This window comes from Bos javanicus, chromosome 4 (assembly GCF_032452875.1).
Source record: "Bos javanicus breed banteng chromosome 4, ARS-OSU_banteng_1.0, whole genome shotgun sequence".
Taxonomy (NCBI): domain Eukaryota; kingdom Metazoa; phylum Chordata; class Mammalia; order Artiodactyla; family Bovidae; genus Bos; species Bos javanicus.
Window position 1 is genome coordinate 50,784,674 of NC_083871.1, and position 22,750 is coordinate 50,807,423.

At 41.2% G+C, this 22,750-nt stretch overlaps 2 long non-coding RNA genes and 1 gene segment (V, D, J or C); 2 read left to right on the top strand and 1 right to left on the bottom strand.

Moving 5' to 3' along the window:
* LOC133246793 (T cell receptor gamma variable 4-like) lies at positions 1-999 on the bottom strand. The segment is given in 2 exon segments: positions 1-704; positions 791-999. Coding segments are annotated over 2 exon segments (429 nt in total).
* A 7,879-nt stretch (positions 1,000-8,878) lies between these two features.
* Positions 8,879-13,983, top strand: LOC133246080 (uncharacterized). The gene is made up of 2 exons (XR_009735895.1): positions 8,879-9,192; positions 13,463-13,983. It is a non-coding gene; the product is annotated as an uncharacterized LOC133246080 (long non-coding RNA).
* Positions 13,984-18,238: 4,255 nt separating this feature from the next.
* LOC133246081 (uncharacterized) lies at positions 18,239-21,857 on the top strand. The gene is made up of 3 exons (XR_009735896.1): positions 18,239-18,324; positions 20,190-20,348; positions 21,512-21,857. It is a non-coding gene; the product is annotated as an uncharacterized LOC133246081 (long non-coding RNA).
* Positions 21,858-22,750: the final 893 nt, after the last annotated feature.

Sequence of the window (22,750 nt, forward strand, 5' to 3'; positions counted from 1 at the left end):
TTTGACTATCTTCAATATATAGCTTGTGTTATAGACATACAGCCCATCTCAGCTTGGGCTCTTGAACTAAATACATTTCAAGGGCTCAATAGCTGGATGTGTTTAGTAGCTGGTGGATTGAGCAGCCCAGATTCTCCTCCAAATGCTCCAGACAAGCTGAACTGGACAATCTTTGGAAAAGTCCCTGCCACCTGCACAGCATTTTCCCTGGGTCAGCTTCAGCTCCCATCAGATTTTATCTGCAGAAGCCCTAGAGTGGGGGGAGTCGTCAGGATACTGAGAGGTCACCCCAAGGCAACCTAAGGGACCTGGAGGCGGTGGCAGTTGCCAGGTCTGGGAGAGCAGTGGGTCTCAGCGCTTTTTGTGCAGATCCCGGGGCTGCGCGCACTGCTGTGCCGATCCCCAGGTAGCACAGTAGTACAGTCCTTCGTCGCTCTTCGCCAGCTTCCTCAAGGACATGGTGCAGCTCTTGCCATCCGCGCCGCGGGCCGCGTTGCCTTTATCACCTCTTAGGACCGAATCCCACTGCACATCCCGCTTGGACAAGGCTAGATAGAGAAGCCTCTCAGGGGCCTGGCCCTCCAGTTGGCGGAACCAGTGGACGTAATCCACAGACCTACTGATCTGACAGGGCATAGTGAGAGCTCCACCTGCGTGCCCCACCATCACGGACCGCTGGAACACCCTGATCTCCTGCTGGATGCCTGCAAGGGATGAGATGAGGGCAGGTTGAGTCCGCAGCCTCCGGGTGCATCCCGCCCGGCCCACCGGGGAAGCCGCAGGGACTCACCTGGAACCACGAGGGCCCAGAGGAGGGCCAGGCGGCCCAGAACGGCTGTGCCCCCTGCCCCGAGACAAGAGCCCATGGTGGTGGGGCTCAAGTTGCTCGGAGGCGCCGCACCTGGGTGTGTGATGGAGGTCAGGTCAGGGTCTCAGTGGGTGCTTCTCCCAGGCTACCCGGGGCAACTGATGAGAGAAATAAGGGAGGGGTGGAAGAGGGAGGAGCCAGAGGGAGGAGACAGGAGTCTGACCACAGGGTGAGGGGAGGAATGGTAAACGAGAAAGTTTGAGAAACACTAACGAATATTGGTGGAATAATGAAATAGGAATACAGAGATCGGTGATTGGGCATCAAATATACTTTGGCAGTGTGCTAACTGATTTATGTTCATTGTTTTATTAAATCCTGAAACCTTGTGGGATAAATAATATCTTCGGTTTAGAAACGGGGAAAGCTGGGGCTATTTTATTTCATTTTGTTTTAACTTTTATTTTAGAGTATAATATAGTCGATTTACAATGTTGTGTTAGTTTCAGCTGTACAGCAAAGTGACATATATATATATATGAATATATGTATGAATATTTTCATACGTGTATGAATCTGAATCCCTTTTCAGATTCTTTTCCCATATAGTTTATTACAGAATATGGAGTAGAGTTCGCTGTGGTATACAGTAGGTCCTTGTTGTTTATTTTATATATGGTGGTGGTTTAGTCTCCAAGCTGTGTCCTGTGCTTTGCGACCCCATGGACTGTAGCCTACAAGGCTCCTCTGTCCATGGGGATTCTCCTGGCAAGAATACTGGAGTGGGTTGCCATGCAATACTCCAGGGGATCTTCCCAACCCAGGATCGAACCTGGTCTCTTGCATTGCAGGCATATATTTTTACCAACTGAGCTCCCAGGGAAGCCCATTTTATATATAGATGCTGGGAGGGATTGGGGGCAGGAGGAGAAGGGGACGACAGAGGATGAGATGGCTGGATGGCATCACTGACTCGATGGACGTGAGTCTGAGTGAACTCCGAGAGTTGGTTTTGGACAGGGAGGCCTGGCGTGCTGCGATTCATGGGGTGGCGAAGAGTCGGACACGACTGAGCGACTGTACTGAACTGAACTGAACTGAGTGTGTATATATTAATCTCAAATTCCTAATTTATCCCTTCCCCAAAGGAGATAGTTTTTAAGTCACTGCATGCCCAAGAAGAATTAGGTTGGGATTTGAAGCCAGGTCTGGCTGGAGACAAATCTCATGCTCTCTTTGGCCACTTTCTACTCACAGAGCAGTGAATGCCCTGCTAATTTGGGAGGAGAAGACAAACCCACAACAACCATCCTTGCTGAAAGGTCCTGCTACTATCTGAGCCAGCACTGGGTTGTATCCTCCAAGGGTCTCATCAGAGGGGGACTAAATTTTCTGAATAATATGATAGCTGTGTAGTTTTGGCAAGGGGTTTCACCTCCTTTTTTCCGTCTGTGAAAAGGGAAGTCATGGGGTTGTATGGAGAGTAAACAGGATCATCTGAACACAGTGTGTAGTCCAGTCCCAGAGGCAGAGGAAGAGCTCCGGAAATGGTAGGGCTTATTGTTTACCTTGAACCCAGGTATGTGTGCATGCTCAGTCATTCTGTTGTGTCCAACTATCTGTGACCCCAGGGACTGTAGCCCACCAGGCTCCTCTACCCATGGGATTCTCTAGGCAAGAATACTGGAGTGAGTTGCCATGCCCTCCTCCAGGGGATCTTTCTGACCCAGGGGTCAAACCCAAATCTCCTGTGTCTCCTGCATTGCAGGTAGGTTCTTCACCTTCTGAGCCACTAGGGAAGACTGAATCTGGACAGTTTCTAGTAAATGATGTCTGGGGTCCACTTAACATGGAAATTATAGGGAAGATTGCAGTTTTGGAGAATCAGGTGTGTGTGTGTTCAAAGGAGGACTCCTAAATTGAACCAGGGGTCAGTGAGGACCAGGGGACAGGGCCAGGTCCCCCTATCTCTGCATCGTATCCTCAGAAATTTTAAAGGTAGGGCACTGGGAGCGATCAGCTGAAGGACCCACCCGAAATGAAGCTTTGAGAATAAAGATAGCAATCACTTCCAGTTGAAATACAGGTTCCTTTCCAGTTATATTAATTGTACCCAAGGCCTCCTTAGTATGTACTTTTTTTTAATCACTCAGTCGTGTGTATAGCTATGCTAATTTTCAGGCTAATTTTGCCTTGAAGCCCAGGAAAAGGGTGGTGAGGGTATGGTGAGGAAAGGGGACTTGGCTTGGGCAGGGAAGCTGTGAGTCCCTCAGCACGCACACCAGGCCTAGTTCCTGAGCTTCTCTTCTGCAGCACAAAGTCAGACGTGCTCAGCTGCAACCTAGATGCAAGACTCAGTGTCCTGAAATGAAGGCTTTGGTGAGGTGTGAGCCAAATAAAAAGCTAATGGAATACTTGCTGAAAGAGTATTGCAGGACTATCACTTACACCATCCTGAGATGTATAGCCCAGCTGTGGTAAAATGTTAGGTAGAAAATAAAGTGACAATTGAGGTGACATCGACACAGACAAACAACAGTGTAAGAAAGACAAGCGTGGCAGTTGGAAGCCTTGTACTGCGTCAGTGGTACTCAACATACTTCAACCTGTCTTTCTTCAGTAGTGTTCAGACATAAAACAAAAATGTGGGCGTGGAAATAGTAGATCCCTTTCTAAAATTTATTCTAAAAATAAATCCTTCGATAGCCTTCCATATGGTTCTTTAAGTGTCTAAAACACAGTCCATGTTCAGTACATAAACTTCTTAATGAAAACACAGGGCAAATGTAGCATTTTGCCTTTTTACACCATGTCTCAAATATTCTTATTTCCTCTCTTTCTAACCATGAAAAAACCCTCACTGATAGTCACCAAAAAAGAGAACAACACCAGAGATGAGATCGTCCTTTTGAAGGCTGAAAAGGTGCCATTCACTGCTGATGTTATTGAACAGCTAATAAAGAATTTATTGATTGCAGTATCACATGACACAGTGCCGTATCCATATATATTTAGTCACCTGCCTGAGGATGGTAAGATAATGTCATGGTCCACTCTATTTAGAGGAGACTGAATCTGATCTCTTAATGAAAAGTTGCCAGTAGTATTTCATCGTAAGCAAAATATCTTTTTGACTTGCAGAATGGAATTCTTGTTTCATGTCTGAGATTTCTTTTATATTTCTTCTAGTGTATGTGCTCAGTTGTTTCTAACTCTTTGGGACCCCATGGACTGTAGCCCATTGGATTCCTCCATCCATGTAATTTTCCAGGCAAGAATACTGGAGAGGTTGCCATTTCCTACTCCAATATTTCTTAAGATGCTACGTTTGTCTTGCCTTTAAAACAAACGAACAAAAAACCTCATGCACATGCCCTTTTTGTACAATTTTAAAAAGTACATATCAAAATATTTAGTTTTATTTTTCCTGTTTTTCATCATACATTTGGCCTAATGTGTTGGAATAAGGGGGACACAAGGGATTATGAATACATACCAAAGGTCTCCAGAAACAGTATCTTTCTCTTAAGAGAATGATCTAAATTAGTCTGGATACTCTTCTTTGAAACTACACCATGAAATCATTGCCATCATTTTCCCTTGTATTTAGTTAGTTTGAATTAAAATAAACTCAATTATATAGTGAGCTATTGTTTTTCAAATAAGAATGTTTAACATAATGCTTCGTAGGAAGGCAGCATGTGTACTTGTTTTTGGATTTTCTTTTTTATATTCATTGTTATTCAAGCAACGCTTAGTTGTGTATAGGTAAAATGGCACTGGTTTGGGTGGAAGCAGTCATTTGTGTGGATCTAATTGACTCCACCCATGCTCAGTCTAAGAATGGGCCACAGGACACAAATGCAGCTGGAGGCTCCCTGGGGAGCTGGGGCCTCATCCCGGGGAGCTTCTTACATGGAGAGAGGGGAGGGGGGAGCTCCAGGGTCTGGCCTTGGACTAAACATCAAAACTGCAGTGGTGTCATTACGATGAGAGTATCCTGTCCCAGGAGTGAACCCGTGTCTACACCACGATCATAGCTGGGGTCTGAGCCAGACATCAGTGTGTGATTGTAACCTGAGAAAGAGCTCTCCTCCCATCTTGGGCTGGACCAGTATGACTCGGCTAGTCTCCCTAGAAGGGCACGTCCCCCTAGATGTTGGCTTTCAGAGCAGAGACAAGAAGAATGAGGATGTGACTTGAATGTGCCCTGTGGTTGGACTGTGAGAGCTGAAGCCTTGACCTCAGCCATGAAGCCCTGCTTCCCTCTGGGACTGGATGGATGGAGTGCAGGGTCTGGACCCCACTCTGGACCTGCTGGGTGTGTGTGGGGAGGGATACCTGATCTTCATGCTCACATTGCTGAACAACCCTCTGCTATTCACCTGTCACACTGTCATCTGATTTACTGTCCCCTAGTAAGCCTTGCTCAGGTTGACTCTAAAGTCCTTTAGTCCCTTTATGGGGTCTTGGGTGACTCAGTATATGACACTCAATTGCATAGGTCAACCCTGGTCTTCTGTGTCTATTTTCTCGTGAGAAAAAAAGCATCTCACATCAGTCCATGCAGCTTGGTTCAGGGATTGGGTCTTGTGTCCTCCCATCTACACTGAGAAAATATAACCAAGATGTACCAGTCTCAGTAAGTCATAGACTAAGGAAGAACACAGGTGGCTGGAGGAATGTCAAGGATGATCTTAGCGCTGCAAGGAGTCCTGTCTGCTCTTTCCTTCAGGGTCAAGGGTGTGGTCGAAGGTGCAGCATCTGAACATTCTGGGTGTAAGTTTCCCAACTCACTTAGGAGCTAATTGGAAGAAGTGTATATTTAAATGGGCTTCCCTGGTGGCTCAGCAGTAAAGAATCTGCCTGCAATGCAGGAGGCAAAGGAGACTTGGGTTCGATCCCTGGGTCAAGAAGATCTCCTGGAGGAGAGCATGGCAACCCACTCCAGTGTTCTTGCCTGGAGAATCCCCATGGACAGAGGACCCTGGCAGGCTGCAGTCCATAGGGTCGCAAAGAGTCAGACAGCACTGAAGCAACTGAGTATGCACTTGCATATATTTCCATAATGGGGAACCATGACCCACAGCCTAGTATGTTTGATAACAATTACATGCCTGTGTAGAGAGATCTTTTCTTCCATTAGTTGTGACCTTTTGAAAGTGAGCAAAGTTGGTTGTGGTTTAACTGTGCTTATACTTTTTTGACACCTCAGCTACCCCTTGTACAGTCTCAACCAGTAGGGCCTGTTTGACTTTAAACAGTTTCCACAAATCAACCAAAATGTGGTTTTGAGCATGTGAACAAAACTGAAGCCTGAGAGGATGAAACCCCATCAGCCACACCAGCGCCCTCCTGCTGCCACTCAGGCTGTCACCCCACCCGCACTGCCCTCCCCTCTCTACCCCTCCCAGGCCAGGGCAGCCCAGGGCTAGAGGGGCAGGAAGTTGGACACCACAGGAGACGCTGCCCAGTATGGTCTTGGCCGGAAAATCAGCTGCACAAAACTTCTCAGAGATTTGCAAATTTCCCCTTTCCTAAATTTTATTGCTTCCTTTTTAAAATTTAATCTTTATTTTATAGTAGTGTATAGTTGATTTATAATGCTGTGTTAGTTTCAGGTGAACAGCAAAGTGATTCAGTCATACATATGCATGTATGCATTCTTCTTCAGATTCTTTTCTCATATAAGTTATCACAGAATATTGAGTAGAGTTCTTTGTGCTATGCAGTAGGTCCTTGTTGATCATCTGTTTTATATTTAGGAGTTTGTATATGTTAATCCTAAACTCCTAGTATATCCCTGTCCCAACTTGTCCCATTTGGTAACCATAAACCTGTTTTCTAAGTCTGTGAATCTATTCTTTTTTTAATATAAGTTTATTTGTATAATTTTTTTTTACATTCCATATATAAGTGTTGTCATACGATATTTGTCTTTCTCTAATTTACCTCACTTGGTATGATAATCTCCAGATCCATCCATGTTGCAATAAAATGACCATATGATCCAGCAATCCCACTCGTGGGTGTATATCTGGAGAAAACCATAATTTGGAAAGATACTTGCACCCTAAAGTTCATCACAGCAGTTTGTGCAGTAGCCAAGGTAAGTTTCCCCTCTTGGCTTCTGTACTTACTACATTATTTCTTCCCATTGAATAAATATTTCCAAATCTCTAAGATGAGGGCACTGTATTTTACCTAAAGAGGACCGGTCAAGTTAACGGGAACCAAGGGATCAATCTAAGGGCTTCCCTCATAGCTCAGTCAGTAAAGAATCTGCCTGCGATGCAGGAGACCCATGTTCGATTCCTGGGGTGGGAAGATTCCATGGAGAAGGAAATAGCAACCCACTCCAGGATTCTTGCCTGGAGAATCCCATGGACAGAGGAGCCCGGCAGGCTATGGTCCATGGGGTCTCAAGAGTTGGACAAGACTCAGCAACTAAACCACCATTGTTTATCTGGTTGGTCTCTTTTTGTTTTCAAATGGGAACCTTGTTTTAACTGCCTAAGAACTTGTTTCATACACACTGAAGCCGACTATACACAAAGAAACAAACAATAAGCTTCTCCAATTTTAAATAAGACAGTGTTTCAATTCTAATACATAAAAAATTTCCTTTAAAAGGATTCATTAGAGGAAATAGAACATCCCTTATTCTTCTTTCCTTCTACCATGAATTTAACTTTTTGTTCTATGTCTGTACTTACAGAAATACACAGAAACACATATAATGAGTGTCCTGTTTATTCGTATTATTACTCAATAGGAAAAATGGTTGAAAGACATGAACAAATATTTCAGCAGAAAAGAAAAAGAAGTTGTAAAACCACATACATAGAATAAGGCAGGATTTCCACCATGTTCACAACCACGGGAGTAGATGTGTGGAAACCAGAGTATATACGTAAGAAAAAGACAGATACAATCACAAATTCTTAAGAAAGTTCTCTCTGAATCCTTGGAGGAAGCTTTTAGTAAAGAAGCAGTGTGTGTTTTGTCCTGTCGTAGTTTGTTTTTTCCCAGCAGAAAGTGAACCAAGGGAAAGCCATGTGATGCTAGATTACAAAATGTGAGCTCCAGGTTCAGAAAAACCTGAATGACTCTTATTTACAAAATAGTGACTGTGAACAGACAAATTAACCTCTCCAACCTATAAACTGTGAGCTCTAACTGTTGCTTCTTCCAGGGGTTCTTAAATGATTAATGGGATTACCTGATGAACAGTAGAAACGGAGTCTCTGTTCCATCTACATCTGATTTCTTTGCAGGGAAGTAAGCTTAGAAATGAATCTCAGTGCATTTGTGTATGTGTGGAATCTATTGTTCCTACAGTAGATTAGGAAGTACTGACAGTAGATACTAATGTTGAGAACTTGCATGCACCAGGCATCATGGACTCATCTAATCCTCACACTCCAGGAGACAGGGCTCTGTAATTTCATTACACAGATGAGGAAATGATGACACAGAGAGCTCGAAGAGCTGTCTGAGATCACACAAGTGCTAATACAGACCCAGGGTTCAAACCCAGGCCCTCGACAGCCACAGTCTGCATGCTTCATCCTGCACCCGATGCTCCTCTGGTGTTGGCGCAGGTCTCATCAGGGGTTAACACGAGGACCTGGAGTCAGGCTTGTGAGACCCTAGCACAGATCTGAGCACACACGGTGCAAGTCATGCTGGGTGTTATACTGTCACTATCCGAATGCCCCAACCCAATGAGTCTGCCTCTGGTGACTCTGAAAGAGAAGGAACACGGGCACCTTTGTTTGGCTCCTGTTGGACCAGCTCCACTGGTCGTCTTGGAGCCGGTGCCCCAGAGAAAGCACCATAACCACCATCTCAGTGAAAGACCTAGAAATGTGGTGTTGACCATTATTACAATCAGCGCTGAATTTGATAGCCTGGTTATCATGCTGTTTCTCACCTTGGTTAGATTTCATGAAATTAAAGTACACAGACAAAAGGGGGCTTGTGATTCTTTTGTATTTATTGTGTATGTTATGAAAATCTTAGTACAGAATTCGAGCAGCAAAGCTGACTTCTCCAGGGTGTGTGACAGGGAGGGTCAGGGTCGTGGTCTGGGTGGAGGTGCTGAGGGAGGAGACAGGGAGCTGCCCACAGTGTGCGCTCAGGAGTTGAAAGGACTTGGGGGTGGGACATTATGACATCATAGATAAATACACATCTGAACTGAGATAACCCAAACCAAAAAGCAAGCAGAGACTTTCTGGGACTGTAGAGGATGAAGGAAAGTTGATCTCTCGGTAGCCCCCCCATTACGAGATCTTCCCGTCTCAGCAGACGCCTGTTCTTCTAAACACACAGGAAATGATGACAACAAAGTAGACTGTGCTCAGGAAGAGGAGTAAGAGGTAGGTGTAATAGGCTGTAGAGGTGTTCATGAGCTGCAGCTGCAGGGTACCTAGGAGAAGTCATTTTGGTTAGTTTCAAGTGTTCTTTTGAGAGGAGAGGATATATTCACGGAAGTGGTCACAATGATTTATTTCTGGTGATCTGCAAAGAAGTGGCACCCCAAACCAAAAGAAAACAGATGCAACCACCATGAGCACCACCACCACCAGAACAACTCAGAATCTAGTTGACAATTCAAGTCAATCAACGACCTCAACTAAATTCAACAGAACCTTCCCAAATATTAAAAAGCAGGGTTGTGTTTTTAAAGAATGAGTCCAAATGGGAAAAATATCTATGATAAATAGCATTTTTTGCACCATCACATCTCTGAGTAACAATAAGAGGTGACGTTTGTTAACCCCTAACCAAATGTCAAACACTTATTCTGAGAGCTTTGCTTGCAAGATTCTAATCTTAGTTAAGTTTTCAAATAACCTACGAGATTATCATTTTCAACCCCTTTTACCAGTAAACTGAGGACAGAGAGAAATAATTTGCTTGGTGTCACACATTTAGAAAGCACCAGAAATCACATTTCAATCCCAGCAACCTGAATCTGAAGAAGGTATTCTTAGCTGCTCTGTAGTCCTGCATTTCCATGTCCAATAAATATCCCAGACATCAAAGTTACGCATAAACAGCAAGTTGAATTGCTGATGTGGAAGCATCTGAGCCATTACATGTTGTGCACCAATGAGATTCCTATGAAGGGGATAAGCCAGGGAAATCTGGTTGTGACACAGTGAGGTGGGTGGAAGGCTTTAGTAAAGAGAACTTTGTACAAAATGGAAGAGAGTGGTTAGTCCAAAATCCCCGAAACCTTAGGAGCTCATGCCTCAGTCAACTGTCTTTCTTGGATGTCTAACCTCGTGCCCGTGATGTTCTAGGATGATTGCACTTACTCTCCTTCGAAGTTTTGCAAGAAATAGATGATGTCAAGAAGCAATTAACAATGATACTGGGCCTGACTTGCTACTCAATGGACTACAAGGCTGAGTTTCTTCCTGTATGTTCTATGCTTTACCTTCATGGAGTCAGAACTCCAGAATCACTAGTATGTGGTGTGGAAAGGATCTCAGGAGGGGACATGCTCATAACTCATGGCCCTGAGTCAGGTCAGATGTTAGCTGAGTTCCAGGCCCCCTGACACACTGGGAATGGAGGAGGGATCAGCAGGACCATTGCCAGCTCTTCTAAATTCACTGAGACCCTTCATGTAGGGAGAAGGGGCCACCAACTAGTACTCATCCTGTGCCAGCTAAATGGATACCCTGTGGGAGACATTCCACATAGGTGACCTTATCTCTGTAATAACTGAGTTGGGTGCAACTGTTCCCAGTTGGCAGAAGAGGGCACTATTGCCCAGAAATAGAAGTAATTACCCACCTTCGTGCAACTAATAATAAAAGAACCGGGGTTAAAGTGCTGTCTGGGATAGTTGGAAATCCACGCACTTATACCCTGCCCATGGGTCCACCCTGTCTCAGGGCCTCGGTTTTAGGATTCTTGCTCTATATCTTAGAGATGGAATAGAGAACTGAGGAAGTGTCTGAACCATGGATTCCGATGGCCTTTGTTGAATCCTCATATCTAGCTATGGAGCTTGGTACAAGGGATTTAAGTAATTTTGGCTAATGGCCCTCATTGAAAAATTATGGGAAAATGTTACACCACCTCATAGGAGTGTTATGATGAAAAAAAAATATGCACATAAGATCCAGCACAACACCTTATGTAGATCAAGCTCTCAGCCAGTGTCAGTTCATGTATTAGTTACCAGCAAGGGCTAAAACTCAAAAATACTCTAGAAGCAACTTGATATCAAGTTTCTGCAATTATTACAAACAAAATCTACACAACTGGGCAAAGCCCACTGTTGAAATAGTTTGGAGCCTATCAGTTCATCCTCTCATTTAGAGTCATCTTACACCAAAACCAGCATTTAATGTGTTAAGATGACTCTTCGGGAACGATGGATTTACTTAAAATATGCAGTCTATTCTGCAATATCCAGACATTTTGTTTTTTTCTACCTTGTATCAAGGAAGTCCAAAAGTTAAGTTTATCCAGAGGGAAAAGAGTGCTGTAACATGACACAAAGGCAGACAAAGACAGAACTTACTGCTTTCACCTTCCAAACATGCCTTTGTAGAATTAGTATCTAGAAGAAAGGAGAGCAGGTATTAATCAATTGTATTGTCAGTCATTCATAAATATTATTAGACAGTGGCACATATGTGGTTAACTATGTGTGCATTAATATGCATGTATATAAATAGAAGATCTGCTAACACAGACAGGAGAGATACTCTGATTAAATGTATGAACACCACAGTTTCAGGAATAATTGACTTTTTCTTAACATTAACCAAGGAAGTTCAAGAGGTAATTGATAGGTAAAAATTCATGCTTTCTGCTGCTGCTGCTAAGTTGCTTCAGTCATGTCTGACTCTGTGCGACCCCATAGACGGCAGCCCACCAGGCTCCCCGTCCCTGGGATTCTCCAGGCAAGAACACTAGAGTGGGTTGCCATTTCCTTCTCCAATGCATGAAAGTGAAAAGTGGAAGTGAAGTAGCTCAGTCATGTCTGACTCATGCTTTCTAAAAAATATATATATATGTATATTATATATATATATATATATATATGTATACAATAACTTTTCTACTATGCTTGACAAAGGCTTGATAAAGAACATCAAAAAAAAAAAGAAGAGATGGAGAAATTGGAAAACATAAACTAAATGAAACGGGAGCACTGAATATGAAATACAATAAGTGAAACAAACTAGATAAACGTAAAAGATCCTCATATAGTCCAGTTGCTTTTAAACACGCTTGATCAGTAAAACACTAACAATGATGAGCCCCACAATTTCAGATAATTGGTCTTTTCCACTTTAAAACAGAGAAGTTCAAAAGATAAATAGATCAGGAAGAAAGAAAGACTAAAACATGACATAAAGATAAATCTGTACAAAAACTTACTGCTTTCATCGGTCAAACAATCATTTGGAGGCTCAGTAGTAGGAGGCTCAGTAGTAGGAGGCTTAGTAGTAGGAGGCTCAGTAGTAGGGACAAGTGAGGTGACAACTACAAGAAATGAGAACAAGTATTAATGAATTATCTGTGCCCATTATTTGATACTGTGAGTATGTTTCAGCAGTAAAGAATCCACCTGCAGGGGAGTAGTCACAGGAGACACAGGTTTGGTGCCTGGGTCAGGAAGATCCCCTGGAGGAGGGCACAGCAACCCATTCTGATAGTCTTGCCTGGAGACCCCCATGGACAGAGAAGCCCGGTGGGCTACAGTCCATGGCGTTGCAAAGATTTGGACACGACTGAAGCGACTTCGCACACATGCACATATGTTTACAGGTGTATGTATATTGCAATATATATGTGTGTGTAATATACATATATTCCCTTGCTGCTGCTAAGTTGCTTTAGTCGTGTCCGACCCTGTGCCACCCCATACACGGCAGCCCACCAGGCTCCCCGTCCCTGGGATTCTCCAGGCAAGAACACTGGAGTGGGTTATATATTCCCTTACAATTACTTTATTTACTAAAAGATAAACAAACCTCTTATTAACATGCATTGGTTGAGGCAGAAACAATAAAGTAATAAAGTTTTATAATAAACTTTATGTGTTTATTATAAGTTCTCTTTCTCAGTGAAGGTTGGTCAAAAACTAGGACCAGATTAGATTTATTTCTCTGTAAAATCATTTCATTAATATGTACTTCATGTTATATTCTTAGCTTTTATCAAAAACAAAACAATTTTAAGAAACAGCATTGGAAATATAGCATTAACCAAAATGCCATCATTAGCTTTACAGCCATTAGAAACCCTTGGAATGCATTTGTTTCAGAATTGTGTTCAGGTAAAACACATTATGAACTGGAATATCTCTTAATATGGTAACTGTCACAATGAAACTTATATACTTATTTTTTTCTCATCACACACAAAAATTATAGCCTAGTACTTTTAGTGTCCTTAAGTAGGACACTTAAAGCCATGATTACATTACACTGCAAATTTGCTTCTTTTCTATTAGAATAAAAATTAAGATTTAGAGCTATTTTTGTAATTTTATTTTTAATTAGTTTTAGAAGAGGATATAAATGGATATTATAAATATATGAATAAGTACAGCCGTGTCATATTTTGGAAAGCAAGTGTTTTCTCTGATGTTATTTCATTTGTTCTTCATTGCAGCCCCAGGACAAAACCAAGTGTTCAAACCTGATTAGATTATTGGATAGACTAAGAATCAGAGAAGATAAAGACTTACTTCAGAAATTCAGACTGGTGCATAGCAAACATCTATGCACATTTTATGTGCTTGGTTCCCACTGCTTTAAAAAGGTTTCCTAACCACAGGTAAAAATACAAAATGATTCCTTCTGATGGGCACTTTGGAGCCTTTGGTCTGTTAGGTGAACATGCAGGACATTAAATCCTGAGTCCAAGGGAGTACAGGACCACTGCCAGGGCCGAGGCACATCCCAGCTCTCTGCCCACACTGCATGGACATGTCCAGCATCTGCTCACAGGGGCTGCTTTGAGATGTCATGCCTGGATCACAGGTGACCCTAAGTCATCAAGGAAAGTGTGTATATTCTCTTGACTGTAATGCATCCTCCTTGGGCAGTAATTCACCCCAGTGTGTCCATCCGTACATCCCTCCAGACCTTGCATGTGCTAGGGCTGCAATAAAACTATCTTGAAAGACCTTTTCTAATAGCAAGAAATGCATTCATTAAGTAGAATGGGAGTAAGTTTGTACACTTTAGCATCACCCAATCTTTGATTACAAATTTTATCTTATAGTGGTATGTAAAATACAAATTTCAAAAATCTAAGCCCTTAAAAAACCACCTGGTCAAATTATTCTTTTGCTGAGCTGAAATTTGGCTCCCTTATACAAAGACCATTTTGTCATTTAATAACTCATTGCTTTGGAATTGTAAAGGAGAACTGAATTGAGAATGACTTTGCCTGCTGAAGGACATTCCTGAAAGATGTGGAAGTGTTGTTATTTCCTGACCAACCAAGATCCCCAACAGTGAAGATCTGTTGTGTGCTAAGTTGCTCGATGCTTTCACATATGTTGTTTCATTTAATCCATACAACAACTCTAACACTTAAACATCATATGATCTTAATATTTTGGAAGATGAAACTGAGGGTGAGAGAAGTAAAATTTTTTCTTTTCTATGTTCAAGGCCTATCCTATTTTAATCGTATGGGGAGATAGCTACCATTAAATGAAACATCATTTTATCAAGACATATTTGTTTGTTTTTCATTAACACTTAGCCGGAAAGGTGGGTATTACCTTTGAAAAACAGTATTTTGGGAGGTTATATTTACATTTATATTCACTTACCTTCTTTTATTGAAGGAAAAATAATCTCTTGATCAATTCCTCCTATATTTTTCTTGTGTTTGACAACACATACATGTTGTTTATCCATAGAGGTTTCGGTCACGGTCAGCCAGCTGAACTTCATGTAGGTGTCCTTGGTCTTCATGGTATTTCCCTGCTGGGATGGCAGAGCTCTTTTGTCATTTTTTGCTCTCCAAGAAACTGTAATAACATCAGGGAAAAATTTCTCCAGGAGACAAAGATATGTTCCAGCATTATCATGGTTGATTTCAGCAATTGAAGGAAGAAAAACAGTGGGCTTGGGGGAAGTGTCTGCCTGGAGGTTTCTCTCTGTAGGGGAATATGGAATAGTAATGAAAAAGAATGGTTAAAGAAACACCAACACGTTGTGGCTTGGAAAAACCTAGTGAGTAGTAAAAGAACAGAAGGCTACTGCTCACTATGGCCTTTCATCCACAGTACGTTGTTCGGTGCTTGCTGCTAAGTCGATTCAGTCATGTCTGACTCTGTGCGACCCCAGAGATGACAGTCCACCAGGCTCCCCCATCCCTGGGATTCTCCAGGCAAGAACACTGGAGTGGGTTGCCATTTCCTTCTCCAATGCATGAAAGTGAACAGTGAAAGTGAACTCGCTCAGTTGTGTCCGACTCTCAGCGACCCCATGGACTGCAGTCTACCAGGCTCCTCGGTCCATGGGATATTCCAGGCAAGAGTACTGGAGTGGGGTGCCATTGCCTTCTCCTGTTAGGTGCTTAGTACTGTTCTATTTTTAATGGCAAGAGAAGTTCAAGACTTCATGGGACTTGCCCAAAGTCACAGGTGCTAAGTAGCAGAGCTGGATTATAACTTGACCTTCACTTTTTCTCCATATGTAGAGATGAGGTGCATCTTGTGTGCGTGCCAAGTCGCTTCAGTCGAGTCTGACTCTTTATGACCTAATGACTATAGCCTGCCAGTCTCCTCTGTCCATGGGATTATGACTTTTAAATATCCCATATAAATACCCCACATCAAGACTTCCAACATTCATGAACATGTTTATTGATTGAATCCATGCTTCCTACAGTGGAAATGGGGAGTCCCAATCACTGGACCGCCAGAGAAGTCCCCAATTGATCTTTAAAAATCTCTTTTGTTCTATAATACTGGAGCCTGTTTTGAAGTAGATGGGTGGGTAGTGGGAATAGGGGCGGTGGGGGCAATTGGGTATGATGGTTTCTGTATTGGTGAAAATCTTTGCTAGCTTCTAAACTACTTCCTTTTCCCATCCTGTGTTTTGCAATAAATGCTCTCTTTGTCCAAATAACACATTCTCATATTCTGCAACTCTGTGGAATCTCACTCTTCATTTAACTGATTCTGGAATGAATCATAAAAATAAATACCCAGAGAAAATTTATTGGTTTTGCAAAGCAATATAGTTACTTTTGAGAATGGGAATCAACACCCATGTGTACTTGACACGTGTACTGTGAAGTTGAACTTTGAGCTCTAGATGTGGATCCCATGCCCGATTCTGAAGTGAGGAAATTCTCTTTATTTCTAATTTTATATGACCTCTCAATTTTATACCTGAACCACTCCAGATTTGTAGAGTAGAGCAGCATGTTATTTATAGTGCCTTGATTGTATAACGGTACTTCCAAAACTTCTATTAAAAATGTATTATTAATCCCAAACTCCTAATTTGGGATTAGCAGATACACACTACTGTATATAAAATAGATAAACAATAAGAACCTACTATGTAGAACAGAGAAGTATATTAAATATCTTGCAATAACCTTTAATCAGAGAAGGCAATGGCACCCCACTCCAGTACTCTTGCCTGGAGAATCCCATGGATGGAGGAGCCTGGTAGGCTGCAGTCCATGGGGTCGCTAAGAGTCAGGCATGACTGAGCGACTTCACTTTCACTTTTCACTTTCATGCATTGGAGAAGGAAATGGCAACCCACTCCAGTGTTCTTGCCTGGAGAATCTCAGGGACGGGGAAGCGTGGTGGGCTGCTGTCTCTGGGGTCGCACAGAGTCGGACACAACTGAAGCGAAATAGCAGCAGCAGCAATAACCTTTAATGGAAAAGAATCTGAAAAATAATACACACACACAAAAAAACTGAATCACTTTGCTGTATACCTGAAAATAACCCAACGTTGTGAACGAACTATACTTTCATGTCAAAAAAAATTTTTTTTATTATTACAAACTAAATATTTGAAGCTCTTTCACACTTAAATAAGAATTTTTAATTCATGAGATTTCTATCTATATTTAATTGACTTCACTTCTTGATCATTTTCTTTATAAATTAAAACTTTTTTCTGATAAGTATGAGCATGAAGCCCAAGCTTACTGGTTATATATTTTAGAGCCAATAAATGTTGTTGTTAGAAATGATATCAATTAAATTAAAGGATTAAGATTTAAAGCACATAGAAAAATAGGACATATAAAAAATAAACATATTTTAATCTCATTTTTTCTTGCCATGTACCAAAGTCTGCTAAAGAGAAACAGATACCTTCTAATTCAATTTATGTGTGTGAGGGAACCATAAGATAACTTTCTATTTGTTAATAGTACAGCTGCATCCCCTGAAGAATTTCAATTCATCAACTGTTTAGCTACCAACACTCTGCCTCTTGGATGCAATTTTCCCTTTACATTTGAATAAACACCTATGCAACACATATGACGTGTTAGCCAACAAAACGTACGGTGCTCAGTCGTGTCCAACTTTTTGCAACCCTATGGTCTGTAGCCCGCCTGGCTCCTCTGTCCACGGGCTTATCCAGACAGAAATACTCATGCATTAGACAACATGCTAAATACTTCATCACACAGTCTCATTTAATTCTCATATAACCCCTGCTGGATAATACCGTTATACTATTTTACAGATTAGGAGACTGAATCCAGAGAATAACGTCCATGTTCATATACATAGTTAGTGGTGGATCGGAAGTTCGAGGTCAGCCTGACTCCAAAGCCCACTTTCTTTGGAAATGCCCCTTCAGCATCAGGAAAGGAGACATGTTAACTCATAAAACTTACCTGTAATGACAAACTTCAACCCTGGGCCAAATACTTTCATGATGATTATGTACATTATACATGAGCCCTTCATAGAAGTCCACACAGACACGAAGCCAAATTTTTTATAATATTTGTACAGTGTTGTCTATGCTCTCCTTTACTATGTGAATTTGTTGTAAAATCTCTCCTAAATCTCTACATCTAATTCCCATCCACTTTCATTTTTGGTAAATATAATTCCTATTTAATTATTTCTTACCTTCCCTCTATTACCTTGAAAAAAAATTATATTCTTCTGATACTTACCTGTGACAATGAGTTTTGCTCCAACATTGAAGTTTTTTATGTAATTATTCCACAGTGATTCAAGTCATATCAAAAACTTTAGACTAATTAGCTTCTCTGATTTCTTCAAATTCTAGTAGAACTATGATGACTTGGAATTCAAGACACTAGACTTCTGGTCCTGGTTCATTTCGCTCCTAACAAGCTCTGTGGTTGAGCAAATCAAGTAAATTAACGCCTTGGGTACCTTATTTATTTGAAAATGACCATGCTACTGTTAAGTCAAATGAACATCCTTATTAGTGTTTTGGTGAGCTCAAAATGAAACAAGATCTGAAAAGTCATTTGCATAAAAATTATATAGAGGTAAGAGATTGTAAATATTACTATATTATCATTGATATTATTATTAGTATTTTTATTTGTGATAATTGTGTGGTCCAGCATGACATGTTAATATCATGGGAGCAAATCTTGCCTATCTGATGGGAATTCAGTATCTGGGGTTTACAAGTAGATCCATAGCAACTGATGACTTGTTTGCATTCCTCTGTGTTTTGATATGTCTGGGATTCTCCAAGCCTGTATCACAGCTTTTCACACACCCAGTTAGTAGGCAGTCATTTGTTCTGTCGTATTTGCTGCATTTCCAGGGTGAACAAAATCTAAGGGAACATTGGCTAAAGCCTAATGTATGCAACCAGTATATGGAACGTCACTTCTGCTGTCCACAACAAATGGCTTTTTCCCCAACAACAGCACAATCGATGGGTATCTCAAGATTTTACCAGAAATTTCAGCTTCAAAAAATCTATCCAGTTCATGCCCAAAGTTCAGCTTGCAGCTCCAGGTATGGGCCTTATGACAAATGACCACAAAAATGGCAGGATGCCTGGTACTCAAATTCTCCTTTGTTAAATTGGATTGCTTCATTACCTGCCTCATCTTATCAGCTGAAGGTCACCATTCATGAATGACATTACATTTTGGTGCCCATTGCATTGATGCATAAACATATTTGTTTGAAGACCATTTCTTCCATTTTATAAACTGGATATTGAAGGCAGTGTCCCCTTTTTACTTCATTTTCCTACTAAAGACTTCCACATGGAAGTTCTTTTTTTTAATTTTGTGGTGGGAAAACATTTGAAAATTTGGTGTGCTTATTTTAGTCGGTTAATATAGGGTATCTATTCCACCACATTTTTTTCTTGCTGTATTATTTCTTATTTTTAATTCACTTCTTTTAGATTGAGATCGAACTGACACATATTTGAATGTTTAATAAATGCACATTCATGTGACTTCCATGATCTTTGTGAGGGAAAGAGACGTCATTTCAGTGCTATGATTAAAAGCAAGAGCATTGTTTTCACATGTGAGCAGCAATGCAAAGTATGAGCTATTACTAATAGTTACAGAATCCAGGTCAGACTACAGAAGGGTAAATATTCAGGATATAAAGATGTGACTTAATGTTTCAAATATCACATAATGATCCAGTCCTCTTACTTTGACAAGTCTCTACTGGATCCCAAAGTTTGCCACAGTAGCTAGTCATGTGACTTTAGGCAAGTAACTAAACTTCTCTAAACCTCAGTTTCTTTATCTATAAAATGGGAATGACAGGATTACTGGTGAGGAACGTATAAGGCATTGAAACTACATATCATGGTGTCTGCTGCTAAGTCACTCCAGTCGTGTCCGACTCTGTGGGACCCCATAGACGGCAGCCCACCAGGCTCCCCGTCCCTGGGATTCTCCAGGCAAGAACACTGGAGTGGGTTGCCATTTCCTTCTCCAATGCGTGAAAGTGGAAAGTGAAAGTGAAGTCACTCAGTTGTGTCCGACTCTTCGCGACCCCATGGACTGCAGCCCACTGGGCTCCTCCGTCTATGGGATTTTCCAGGCCAAGAGTACTGGAGTGGGGTGCCATTGCCTTCTCCGATCATGATGTCTATCCTTCAGTAAATATTAATTAACATTAAAATTCTCTTTAATGGCATGTTTTGAGGCCATTTCATCAAAATCTTCCACCAAACAAAAGATACGTTTTTTATAAGCAATAACTATTACACCAAGCTCAACAATCCAAGACGTCCTACTTCTCCAGCCATGGACCATAGAAGACAGGTCTCAGTTGAGCCAGAATCTAGAATGCTTTTCCACTAGAATAGAAGCTGTTTGGTGTTGAGACTTGTTCTGTGTCTTGTTCGCCCTTCTGTCTGCAGCTCCCAGCACAGAAACTGTCCTCAATAAATATTTGCTGAGAGAATGAAAGAGCAAAGGAGAATGCCCAGCCATGAAGACACTTTCATGAACTTTGGAGCTGAAATGGCTCATTGAGCTCACAAACTGGTCCATGTCCAGACAATTCCACAAGAGATGAGGTAGTTTAAATTTCAAATAATCTCAGCCTCCTTCTAAGAAGCTAGAGTAATAAGAAGTGAGATTTATCAATGTTTTATAATCATTTACTGTAAGAATTTTCTTGCACTGCTCTTAGGGATGAGATGAAAATCAGTAATACTGGTTTTGCAGGAGATTCAGGAGCACAGTATTTTATCTCAAAATATAGAGAAGAGATAGTAAGAAAAGTGTTTCTCACTTAATAGACTGCCTACAAGAAAAGGAACTTGAACTAATAACTTATACCAATGTGATGATATAATATGCTATTTATGTTAGAATATAGAAAGATAAACGAAGCAATAAGACAGACATGGTCTTCAGAATACTTTACTATCTAGCCTGAGTCTATTTTGTGTGTGTTTTCTAGAACAAATTTCAACTGCTTACAAGCAGGGACAAGAATAAACCATTTACAAGGTGATTTAGTTTCCATATACAGTGACCAATAGCTGTAAAACTACTGTTTAGATGCTGAGGCCAAGAATGTGGCAGCCATATCAGGGAGAGCCCAGGTTGTTTCTACAAAGCATCTCTCAGTATTTTATGACTACAGTAAGAATAGAAAAATGATACTTACCAGGAAGAGTTACTATGATGTTAGCTCCTTTTCCAAATATCTTCCTCCAGCCTGAGCTGTCACAATGGTAAAAGCTCCTACAATAATCCAGCCTTTTTCTACCTTTATAAAGTGACTAGAAGTCAAAAACTTCATCCTGGCAGTTTGATCTGAATTCTTTTGGAAGTCCTTGGATATAGGTTTCACAGCATCCAATGTTTTATAAGTTTTCCTCTGATTTGTTGTTATTATTCAGTCACTAGGATGTGTTTGACTCCTTTGCAACCCCTTGGACTGTAGCCCGCCATGGGATTTCCCAGGGCAGAATACTGGAGTGGGTTGCCATTTCCTTCTCCAGGGAATCTTCCTGACTCAGGGATCCACTGGGGAAGCCACTTTCCTCAGATAAATGGGCCCAAATATCTGCTTTCCAAAGAGTAGTAATCACTAAAATCACTGATGAAAGATGAAAAGGATAAAAACAGGAAAGAACACACCACTGACACCAGCTGGTTACCCACCTGGGTTTCTAAATTTCCAGGAATGGTATTCAAAGGATCAAGACTTTTTTTTTTTTATTTCCAGGTGTTCAGTTCTGTAGAAACTGCTCAGAGTTTGCATCAGTTGAAAGGCAATTCTCTTTTCACAAACACCAGGGCTGTTTAGTGATTTGGGAATGTATTGCTAAAAGGAGGAAAACCTTCAGTAACTGAAAATGCAAATACCCCATCCGCCATCACACGTGGACTTGAGAAATGTGAACAAACGCTCCATTCATTGGGCAGCACAATTCTTTACCAAGGTAAAGGGAAATGAGAAAATAAGTCCTATGATGGCTTATTTAATATTATTTTTCCTAGGATAAAGGAAGAAATTTGCAGAATTCTCTCCGTTGAAATAAAACTTTCTTTCAACTAACACTTGAAAACAATATCCATTTCTCTGATAGTCAAAAGAAGTCCCTTTGTGGCTATTCTGTAATTTCAAGCCACTCATCTTGGGGCAGGGGGAAAGAAATTGCCAGGAGCAGCTGAGTACTCCTCTGAGCACAGATGAGCTGTCCACCTGCCAGGACGAGACAGGACAGGCTCTTACTGCCTCCATGTCTACTCCAGATGCACTTGTTCATGATCTCAGTCCCGTGAGCAATCAGTTCCTCTGCCCCAAGGATGAAAGTAAGAGGGTCATGTTGGGTAACTGTCCATTCACAGGAGCTCAGCTCACAGTCCCAACACAATGGGAGGGGATGAGAGATTCAGATGCCAATTATATTTAGACAGATTGTTTTTTTTAAATTGAGAGTTCATGGGAATTTCCTGGCAGTACAGTGGTTAGGACTCTGCACTTTTACTGCTTTTACTGGGCTCAATCTCTGGTTGGGGAAATAAGATCTCATGATCCACAGAATGTCCACAGAAAAAACTGAGAATTCTTTTTTTTTTAATTTTATTTTATATGTTTACAGAAAAAATTGGGAATTCTAAGTCATTAGTACTTCGGGCTGTCATATACCCTTTGCATCTATTGTAGTCATGAATGATGTCCCCTCAGTTCCTTTCTTAAAACTTGTCCTGTGATTTTCCTTATTCCAAGACCATGAGCAGAATTATCGGGAGCTTTAGGAATTGTTTGTTGTTCAAAATACATGAAAGATTTAAGCAATAAAATGCAAAAGAGTAACTAAAGAGTTATGCAATTAATAAGTTTTATTAAATATAAGAACAGTAAGAAGAAAGAGTATAAGGTTTTACTAAAGGGCATAAAATTAAACCTGCATAAATGGAGAGACAGATGATATTCACGAAGGAAAAGCTCAATGTCATA